At 38.2% G+C, this 10,650-nt stretch overlaps 1 protein-coding gene across 4 annotated transcripts; it reads right to left on the bottom strand.

The window, feature by feature from the left end:
* Positions 1-5: 5 nt before the first annotated feature.
* On the bottom strand, positions 6-10,650 carry LOC119019782 (retinal dehydrogenase 1-like). Of its 4 annotated transcripts, none has more exons than XR_005075150.1 (15): positions 10,497-10,650; positions 8,840-8,994; positions 7,464-7,568; positions 7,122-7,262; positions 6,910-7,039; positions 6,695-6,756; positions 5,086-5,214; positions 4,792-4,905; positions 4,575-4,677; positions 2,314-2,498; positions 2,063-2,227; positions 1,804-1,961; positions 1,598-1,672; positions 1,117-1,217; positions 6-980 (listed from the first exon to the last, which is right to left on the bottom strand). XR_005075150.1 is itself a non-coding variant. In XM_037098651.1 (14 exons), exons 1-14 carry the CDS (start codon positions 10,555-10,557, stop codon positions 1,172-1,174), a joined length of 1,629 nt encoding a protein of 542 aa, XP_036954546.1. In that variant the 5' UTR covers positions 10,558-10,650; the 3' UTR covers positions 6-1,171. The 4 variants fall into 4 exon arrangements, 2 of the variants coding, with proteins under 2 accessions (XP_036954546.1, XP_036954545.1); XR_005075151.1 differs by having other exon boundaries at positions 6-745; XM_037098651.1 differs by having other exon boundaries at positions 6-1,217.

The raw sequence follows: 10,650 nt of genomic DNA, 5'->3' as shown, positions 1-10,650 counted from the left end.
ATGTCAGTCAAAATCATGCAGTACATGGAGGGTTTTAATGGTATTGACTGATGAAAAGTGATGATTCTACATGCCAATTACTCAGTTCAGTGTAATGAGAAAAATCACATGACAGCTTCCACCATCCTCAGTTTCGACAGATGAATAAACGGGCACAGATATGACTGTTTTATCTGTATTAATGCTTTCATTACAACAAAATGCAAAACAAAACAGTTCCTTTTTGTGTACAGATAGATAGAATGGTCATGTTTACTATATTGCAATCAGTTTTACTGATCAAGGTCGACAGATTTATTGATTTCATTTGGAAATCCCTGTAAGTAGTATGTAAATTGTCTTTTTATTTTTTTGTATGACAGCTATTAAAATAATTCTTTTCTGGCAAAGTGCTATTCAATTCATTACCTCTTTAGCTAATAAACATCGAAGACACTACAAGAGAGAACACGCTGACCACTAAACTGTTAAATACATCGATAGCGCACTAGAAGGACATTGATACATGGAAGTCAGCACAATGTTGATAAAAGTTGAAAAAATAGAAATATCTTAGGAGAAATAACAGGAGTAAATGTGCATGGAGGGGCATATGAAACATCCCAGTGCTGTATGAATGTTGAGGATCTGAAGCCATCAGGTGGCAGGAAAAAGTCCAGTGATATGAAAGCATTATGAGTTCTTCTGTGAGATTTTGATGGTGACTGCCTTGACCTCAGTGTACTCCTGAAGAGCATATTCCCCCCTGGAATGAAACAAAACATCACAGGTTTGTAAAGAAAAACTGCCACAGTAACTAGTGATATGTTTAGTTGCAATGTTACATGTACAAAAGTGTGTTGATAAAGGTTCTCAGTCATCAGGTCATGTGCTATATCGTAGGCAACTGGACTTTAGTTTCTTGAAGACCTCAACCTCTCATCCAAAAGGCTCCTCCAGTTCTAGTCCTAAAATACTACTGTAAATGTGGCTGTGTAGACCTAAATTCATCAGCATTGGAGAATTAAGAGAAAAAAAGAGCACCCTCATATTTTAAACTGTGACCACTTCACAAGATTGTATAGTAAATACTGCATCATATACTGTACATGTTTTAGGAAGTCAGTGTCAATTTACCATTCTGTTACCAAATGTTACGATGGAGGCTGGTGGGGCTACATGCAGCTTGTGATCATGCCTGCAGACAGTACTCGGGCCTGAAAACACTCTCACCAACTCTGCATTTTTCAGGTCAACAATGTTTTTATTAACAGCCAATTTTCCTGAAAATATGCTCTTACTGATCATCATTTAAAGCTCATGGTGTAAAGTACAAAAAACTCTCTGAAATGATTAATTAATGACTTTCAAAGGTTTGTTGCTGACACTGGAAATGTTGGTTTGAATTTTTTTTTTGCCAAACAACATACTGAACATTATTAGTGAATACTGAGTGAGTAGCTTATTTATTTTATGTAACTTTACTATTATAAGAAAAACTTTCATTCATTGTGCCGCCCCATCACCTGCACCCCACCCCAACCATCACCTTTACTATCAAACTAGATTCAGGTCAAACAGCAACAGTAAACCTGGGATAATAAATGACATCACTCACAGTTCCCTCCCATTCCCAGACATCTTGAAACCACCAAAGGGACACTGAGCACTCATGGCATTGTAGCAGTTCACCCTTCAAAAGAGGAGAAAGTTTCACACATTACATGTGATAAATGAAAACATCTTATTAAAGTCTTGTATCAGTTTAAGGGAGGTTTCTGTGATGATATGCACAGCAGACAATTTAGATTCACTGGTTCCTACCAGACCATGCCAGCCTGCAGAGCAGAGGACACAGTCAGTGCTTTGTCGATATCACTGGTAAACACTCCTGCTGCAAGGCCATAGTACGTGGTGTTGGCTCTCTGGATGACCTCATGGACGCTACGGAAACACATGATCTGCTGCACTGGACCAAAAATCTGAGAGAGTGAGAGCACAGGAGGGAGAGAACACAGATAATCCATGTGTTTGTAATTTGTGTGGCTGTGTCTGTGCAGGTGTGTGTTTTAGAACACAGTACCTCTTCTTTGGCGATACGCATATCGTCTGTGACATTTGAGAAGACGGTGGGTTGGATGAAAAGTCCCGGCTGACCCCACACGGCCCCCCCACACTCCAGCGTGGCCCCCTCCCTTTTCCCGCTCTCTATCAGCTCCATTATCTTATCAAACTGCTTCTGGTCAATCTGCAGAAAACAGAAGCTCAATACAGTTACTCTTCGTGGTAAGATTTGCAGTTAAGAAGAACCAGGAGCCTGACTGCGTCCTGTACCTGTGGTCCTTGATCAACCCCCGGCAGCAGTGGGTTTCCAAGGACTTTGGATTTGGCCTTCTCCACACTGCGTCGGACAAACTCCTCGTAAATCGGCTCCTCTACAAACACCCTGGATCCAGCCAAACAGCACTGACCCTGGTTAAAGAACAGGCCGCTGTGGGCCTGCTCCACTGCGTACTCTACTGCAAGACACACATGGACATATGGTCTAAAATGCTGCAGCTACACTGTTGACAAGAAGTAACAAGGGTGATATAGTTTAGTCCCTGTTTGAACTTCATTTGGATTTTGGAGTCGTACCTACTAATATGTTTGAACATGTGCTGTATTGATCCCTCCACAGACCACAGTCTGCTCAGTCTTGATTTTACATGTTCAAGCTATTTTTTTTGTAAACTTAAACTACTTTCTGTGTATTTTATGTTCATTGATCACATCTTCACTTAGTAGAGATGCACAATACTTGATTTTTGCAAATATCTAAACATTTTTCTAACTAATTTTGGCCAGTTGCAGATGCTAGTACAAATATATGCATGTATTTTTTTCACCTAATAGCAGAATTAAAAAATCGAGTATCTCCTTTAGTGAAATGTTTATGTCTATTATTATCTTGATTACTGCTAGCAGATGTAGAGGTAAGTGAGCCATATCACTTCTTGAGCTTTTAGAAGTTTGTTTTATGAGAGCTCTCCTGGTAGACAACCAGTGCCATGCTGATGCCTGCCAATGTTCACATTCACTGGGCAAGAACTTTAAGAGATCACATTGCATGTGCATAATTAAAAAGCTTGATCTTATTGGCCTATCATGACTGTGCGTCCTTAATTTTCCATTCTGACATTAAAGTCAGAATTCTGACTTTAAAATCAGAACTCAAAAAAAATTTCACATATGCAGAATTCTGACTTTAAACTCAGTATTCTTACTTTAATGTAAGAACAAAACAAAACAAAAATTCACATGTACAGAATTCTGCCTTTAATGTCACAATTCAGAATGCAGAATTCTGCCTTTAATGTCAGAATTCTGCCTTTTTTCTCAGAATTCTGACTTTATTCTCAAAATGCTGACTTTAATATCTGACATTATTCTCAGAATTCTGACTTTAATGTCAGAATTCTGAAATTTTCTCAGAATTCAGACTTTAATGTCTGACATTATTCTCAGTATTCTGACTTTAATGTCAGAACTAAAAATAATAATAATAATAAAAAAAATTCACATGTGCAGAATTCTGACTTTTTTCTTCAGAATTCTGACTTTAATCTCAGTATTCTTACTTTAATGTCAGAATTCTGCATTTTTCTCTGAATTCTGACTTTAATATTTTAATTTTTAATCAGAATTTTAATGTTAATGTTTAATGTTTTTTACATTGTTTCTGACATTATTCTCAGAATTCAGATTTTATTCTCAGAATACTCACTTTAATCTCAGAATTCTGAATTTATTCTCAGAATTCCGACTTTAACCTCAGAATTCTGACTTCAAAGTCAGAACTCAAAAAATAAATAAATAAATAAATAAATAAATAAATCACATTTGGCCCTAATCCTCTTCCGCAATAATGAAGTAGTATATCACTAAATGAAATTCTATAACTTTTTCAGTGTTTGAAATCCTTTACAATTCTACCCGTAGAATATTAGGTGCAATTTACCTTTTATTACTCCTCAATATTATTTTTCACTACCTCTTCTATTTTAGTTTCTTCTATTTTTTTTTATTATAGTTTACTTTTATCCCTAACTGTATAGTATTTCATATTTACTGTTATTTTACTTGGCACTGACATTAGCATTTACTCACTCATTTTTGTATTATCTTGTACACTTAAAAAAAACAAAAACTATTCTATTCTGTTTCTGTGTTTTTTTGTTATGTTTTCTCTAATTTTGAACATAATGATTTCCTTTGGAATTAATAAAGTTTGGTCTTATTTTAAATTATCTGTAGTGCTGTAGTGCTGCTAGAGATGCCTACAAAGCTTGTTCTCTTCATTTTTTGGCATAGTCCCCAACAAATGTCCCATCATCATGATTTTAATAGTTCAAGTAACAATGAAAATTGTGACAAAATATATCATGCCCACTCATTGTGAATCTTCATCATCACAATATCTGTCAAAAATAATAAATAAATAATTGCAATATGATTTTTTGACCATATCATGCAGCCCTAAACCCTACATTTAAAAAAGTAAATCTGAACAAATCCAGTTGTAAAAGGATATATATATAAATAAAACTACTTACAGTCACAATCAGCAAAGACAATATTTGGGTTTTTTCCGCCGAGTTCTAGTGTAACTCTTTTCAGGTTGCTGTCACCTGCAGCCTTCTGGATCAGTTTCCCAACCTGGAAACCAATGACAACAACGTGATATACACAATTACATTATGGTGAAAGTGTTAAGACAAAAGAAGAGAGCAGACACCGGCTTAACTTGCTATTCATTCAAAAGATACTCACAGCAGTCGATCCAGTGAAGGCGACTTTGTCAATGTCCATGTGGTGGGAAATGGCACAGCCTGCTGTCCGACCGTAACCAGGCACCACGTTCACCACACCTGGGGGAAACCCAGCCTAAAGATGGAGAGGGATTAATAACAGCCATGACACATCTTAAACTAAGAATTTTGAGCGGCTTCTCTACTCTCACATATACGCAGGTCTCGGTCATTTCTAAATGCAGGTTTATGGCTTTTCTCTGCATGTTCTTCACTCATATATTATTGTCGGGGGGACTGACAGTAATGCAAGTACCTCTTTGATGAGCGCAGCCATGTGCAGGGCTGATAATGGGGTCTGTTCAGCAGGTTTGATGACCACAGTGTTACCACAGCACAGAGCAGGAGCAATCTTCCATGCAAACATCATCACAGGGAAGTTCCACTGTGGACCAAAATACACTGACATGTTTAAAACAACATGAAGAACTTGTACAGTTAAACAAATATTAGTATATACAAAACATATATAAATTATGTCATTCCTTTTTAGCAGGTACAGACAGATGCAAAAAATATTCTGGTTATGTGATACACTTTAAATACATTGTTCAAAATGTCTAGGAAGGCAGTGCTCATATGGCACAAGCATGTTATGGACCACCATGGCCATATTTGAGCTTGTACATGTACATGGATAAAGATGCATCTCCAGACTCGACAAGTGTGTTCAAATGTGATCTCTGCAAGCCGAAAACGTTTGACTTCAACAAAATCACCAGATGAGTCCCCACAAAATCCTTTCAAATCTCTACCCAGAATGTCCAAAGCGTTTGTGAAGTTCAGCACTGGTATCCCAGCCAGTGCAGCATGTGAGCAGCTTTTTAGTGTTGGTGAAGATGTTTTTAGTGCCAAACAGAACCGACTGTCTGATAAAAACTGAAAGATTCTGCCTTGGCATCAAGTTCTAGTGCCTAAGTGTTAGTGCCTATGAAGTTCCTGTGATGCTGGCCAAATATGTCAGCTTTTGTTCTTCAAAAAATAAAACTTGAAAGGCAAATTTCTGCTGGCATGTGAATTTTTGTAGGCTATCATATTTTGTTTCATATACACCATACAGTGATTTATTTAACGCTAAGTTAAATGAATGTAATGAGTATAAGTAGTTGCTCCTTTTTTTAGCAGTAGTTTTACTTCTGCCAGGCTGAACTACATGAAGTTTTACAAGCTACGCTTTCAAAGTAGCTTCCCCAACACTGGTTTCAATGCATTAAGATGATGATGAAGTTATTATGCGATGCAGACATCATCGAATATCTTGATTTGAAATTATCTGCAAGATATCCTGGTGTTCTTTGTGTTGTTAAATTGTCATGCACACATAAAGCATTGATAATTGTGCTTTGCAAAATATTCTAAATAGAAAAGTAAATGTTTTGATGACTGTTTATACTTACATTAACTGCAACCTTACTCAAAAGAGTTTCTGCAGCCACTGTGAAAATTAGTGGGTTAGGTAAACAGTTCCTGTTGAATTAAGTATGATTTCATCAGTGTATAATCACCTGAAACCAAGAATTGTTATGCGTTTGTTACCTTAGACTGAGCCTTTTACTTATACAGAGGGAGCCCACCATGTTGCAATGCCATTTTTCTACAGTAGCCAAGAAAGGACAAACCAAACACTCACTCTAAAGGGACTTTTAGCGGCCAACTCAGGAGATGGTGAGATGATGGGTATTTAATTGGTTGCATTTTGCATTCATCCCTGAGTTTAGGATGTCATCAACAATTTTGTTTCAATCTTCCAAGATGTTACAACCTCTAAAATGCCTTTAAGAATACCTTCAACTATAATTTGCCATAATTGGACCTGACACTGACATACATGTAATGTATCCAGCTTCTCCAGTGTTTCAACTCACAGGTATGATCTGGCCACAAACTCCAATGGGTTCATGTCTTGTATAAGTGAAATACTCTCCATCTAAAAAGAACACATGAATAGTTAATTCACGATAGCTTTAAATACATTACGGCTTTTATTATTAATTTCAAACCCAATCGTCAAACATGGCTTTGTTTCATAATCTCTCATTCAAAGTCTGTGGGTGCCAATATTAAAACAAGTGCGACTCACCTACGGGGATGGTTTTGCCGTGAATCTTGTCTGCCCAGCCACCATAATATCTCAAGGTTTTGATTGTTGCCATCAAATCCACAAAATATGCCATAAGAAACACTTTGCCAGAGTCCAGAGCCTCCAGTGTCTAAATATTGAAAACATTGCAATATTATACAAGCACTTTTAATACTTTTGTGATTTATTGTGTGTGCATGTGTGTTTCTCACTGCCAGTAGAAGCCGGTCTCTCTCCACCAAGTCTGCGAGTCTTGTCAGGAGTTGACCCCGGTCTGAGGCGTCCATGGATCGCCACGGTGACCCCATCTCGAAGGCAGCTCTGGCACTCCTCACTGCCTTGTCAACATCTTCCTACAAGAGATTTGAGTGGAGGCGGTGGTCACAAAAGTATATTTCATCTAGATAGCCCAGTATGGCAAATTTGCCTTGAGGGGCATTAATATCTGTACAGCACTCAATACTCTATATCCTTAGCCCTTTGATTCATCAGGAACAACTCGCTAAAGAACCCTCTTTTTAAAATACACTTAGAGTTTTTGGTGATGTACTCACATTGTCAGCCTCCTCCACTTCACACAGCAGCTTCCCTGTGGCGGGATTATACACAGGAATCTTCCCTCCTCTGCAGGACTCATGCCACTCGTTATTGATGAACAACTAAAGAATCAGAGGAGAATCAGTAAAGAAGAATGAATGAACAAAACATAGATTCTTCAAGTACGTTTTCTCTTTAAGTTGCACCTCCCCCGCTCGTTGCCTCCGAGAAGATCAAAGACCATCCTGAGTGCTAATAACCTGTATTTAGTGGGATTCATTCTGTCTGCTCTTGATATTTTTTATGAGATGCGTCTGCATGCTGTAAAGCTTGACGAGTATTTTCAGGTAATTACCTTCAGCAGCACCCTGACTGAAGACCAGTAAATATTGTGCCCCTTTCCTTTTGTTTCATCTTATTAAAAATGTTTTTCCATTCTCCTCTAGTTGCAAGCTGACACACCACATTTTTCATGTTGATTTTTGACACAAACCATGAAATTGATATGAAACGCGGCTGTGGCTCTGGAGAAGGGTCAGCGTCTTGTTATTGAAATGTAGCTGTTTTGATTCCCCTGGTCTGCATGTCAAAGTGTCCTTGGGCACACTACTGAACCCCAAACTGCTCCTGATATGCTGGTCGGCACCTTCCATAGCAGCCTCCGCCATCAGTATATGATTGTATGAATTACTGGACATAAGCCTCTGCTAAGTATGTATGAAAGGGCAACTAGACCATTTATCAGCAGGTCAGGAGCTTTCTCTAGTATGAGTTTCATTTGCTGAATCAATGAGATTTGCCCATATAATTAAGAATTTGCTGTAGATAGAGTTTATAAAGTTTGCAAAACTTTGAAACTCACAAAATTGAGATTTTTTTAAAGAAAGCCTGGGGACTTTCTCCATGGGTGACAAGGTATTTGATAAATTTGACATGTTTAACATAAAAAAAATGTCTTCTTTCATAAAATAATTCCAAACAGCTACCTTTTGGAGGGCAAGACACACGTAAGACACCCATTTAATGCTGAATTTACAAGAGGGCGCAGATTCTGGATTTGTCATACCCGTTCTGCAAAGTTTCTCTTCACTCAACAAGTCATCAATCATGCAGTTTGTCAAGGAGTCTGGTGATGCAGTGGTTATTAGTTCAATGGATTATTTGAGACAGACAGTGTGCTCATCAGCATCTGCTGCTAACATTGGCAGGTTAAAAGGCCATCCTGATGACTGAAAAAACCAAAACCAACATATGCCAACCGCTGCAGATTAACACATTCTAGAAAAATCCCTACATCCTGAGCATCTTATTGGTAAATTATCTAGAATTCTCTTCACCTCTTGCCTTTCTTTGCCATCAGTTTTGGATCACCTGCCTGTCTGCTGCAACTTACCTTGGTGTATTGGATGGGAAGGTCTGGGATTGGCATGGGCAGCACCTGGGTCTCAGGTAACCCTACAGTCTCTGGTTTATGGTTCTGGTTTGGACCCTGGTGGTTGCACCCATTACCACACTGTTGCTGGGAGTTCATGTTTGGATGCTTTCCCTCTGAAAAGTACAGATGGAAACCATTATACTGAATATTTGAAACTGTTTCAATGCTTGTTTCCCACAGTATCAATGCTGATACCAGCTGTAATTTCTTGCTCTCTCTTCCCTCCGAAACACACACTGCTACTGAGTCCACAGAGGCCCGCCTTCTCCCAGTCTTCTGACTGTGGTCAGAAAAAAATGACCTTAAATACTGTTGTGCTTAACACAAAATATGCAAGGCTTGTTATACTTATATTTGATTGGAAAGTAAACATTTTATGCCCTCAATGTGGTATCAAACTGTATTTAAACATGGATACTTTTCAAGGTATCTTATCCAATTTAGAAAACTCCAGTATCGTAACACACACACATTTTTACACAAGTAAAAATAGCAATTAACTGGCAAAAGGTGCCACAAAAAGATAGCAAAACAGTTCTGCAGTTAAAATGTTTTAAGGAAGGATGTGACTACAGCTCACTACGTTTTTTTTTGTTTTTTTTAAATCTGTGCACGTCAAGTTTACAGAAGTTTTGAAGTAGTGACTTTGGTAAGTGAAACTTCTCAGGGGAATCAGGCTCTAATGTATTGATAATCGTATCACAAGGGAAAGCGATACGATATAAATATTGCCATATTGATATTTTGACCCACCCCTAAAGTCCACTTGAGCCTGTTTGTGTGCATGCGTGTGTGTTTAACCATTCACAGTAGTGCATGTGTGTGTGAACATTCGATTGGGAAAGTTAATATCTGGATCGCTGAGTGAGAATAGTCCCCTTCGTGTTTCGTCATAACCCTGTGCGTAAGTTGCCATCCCATCCCGCTGAACGAGACACTGTGCCAAATGAGGTATTGGCATTGTCCGCAGGGTAACACCATGGGGTCAAGGGTCATGACTGGCACCGTAAAGTCGGGCTGGCTCTGAGCTGTGGTTTGGGCTGACCTCATTTGGACAGAGAGGAGCACAAAAAAGCAGGATGCAGGCAAAATATTACAAGAGGTGTTCCCCAGAAAACTCTAAACTTTGATTTAGAGTTTGGAAATGAAACCTTGTGCAATGAAAAAGAAATGATTAAGAACATAAAAGAAATATATTAACACATCACCCTTATATGCGTTGTTTTCTGTAATCTGTTCCATAATATATTTATAGGACAGTCCTATACTTTCCATAAATTATTAACTTGTGCAGCATGACTGATGAAAATGATGACCAAAAAAATCCTAAAAATACTATAAATTATATGAATATTTTGCTATACAGCTTTAAAGTCCACCCAGAAGTTATTGCACATAAAGAAAATATCAATAAATAAATAATCACCTGAAAATCAAAAGGCAAAACAAGTTTATTTCACAGAAAAAGTCATGTAAAGTGCATTAAAAACCTAAGAAAGTTAAAGAAAAGCAGCATAAAACCACAAAAATGCAATAGAAATATTTTTAAATCAGTTTGGAAAGTTAAAATAAAGCAGAGCTGAACATTAAGTTTCAGTCTAGAAAATGGTGTTACCTGTGGAAGGTGGTGCTGACGTGCCTCCACTCTGCTGCGTCCCCACTCCGGTATCTGCCATGCTGCAGCTGTATGTCCGCCTCCTCTCACCGCTGCCAGTGGAGCGGAGAGCCGCCGAGCAGCTTTATATACGTGCCGCTCTGAGCGCTGCTGG

This window comes from Acanthopagrus latus, chromosome 5 (assembly GCF_904848185.1).
Source record: "Acanthopagrus latus isolate v.2019 chromosome 5, fAcaLat1.1, whole genome shotgun sequence".
Classification (NCBI taxonomy): Eukaryota; Metazoa; Chordata; class Actinopteri; order Spariformes; family Sparidae; genus Acanthopagrus; species Acanthopagrus latus.
Note: the sequence above shows the minus strand (reverse complement) of the source record. Positions and strands in the feature narration are given on the sequence as shown.

Bases quoted from the DNA above. Each gene is read 5' to 3' on its own strand.
- LOC119019782 (XM_037098650.1), bottom strand. From the start codon at position 10,557: ATGGCAGATACCGGAGTGGGGACGCAGCAGAGTGGAGGCACGTCAGCA. The intron at 7,569-8,839 runs GTAAGTTGCAGC...CTGATTCTTTAG, and splicing joins TTCCCATCCAATACACCAAG to TTGTTCATCAATAACGAGTG. The intron at 7,040-7,121 runs GTGAGAAACACA...TTCAATATTTAG, and splicing joins GAGACCGGCTTCTACTGGCA to ACACTGGAGGCTCTGGACTC.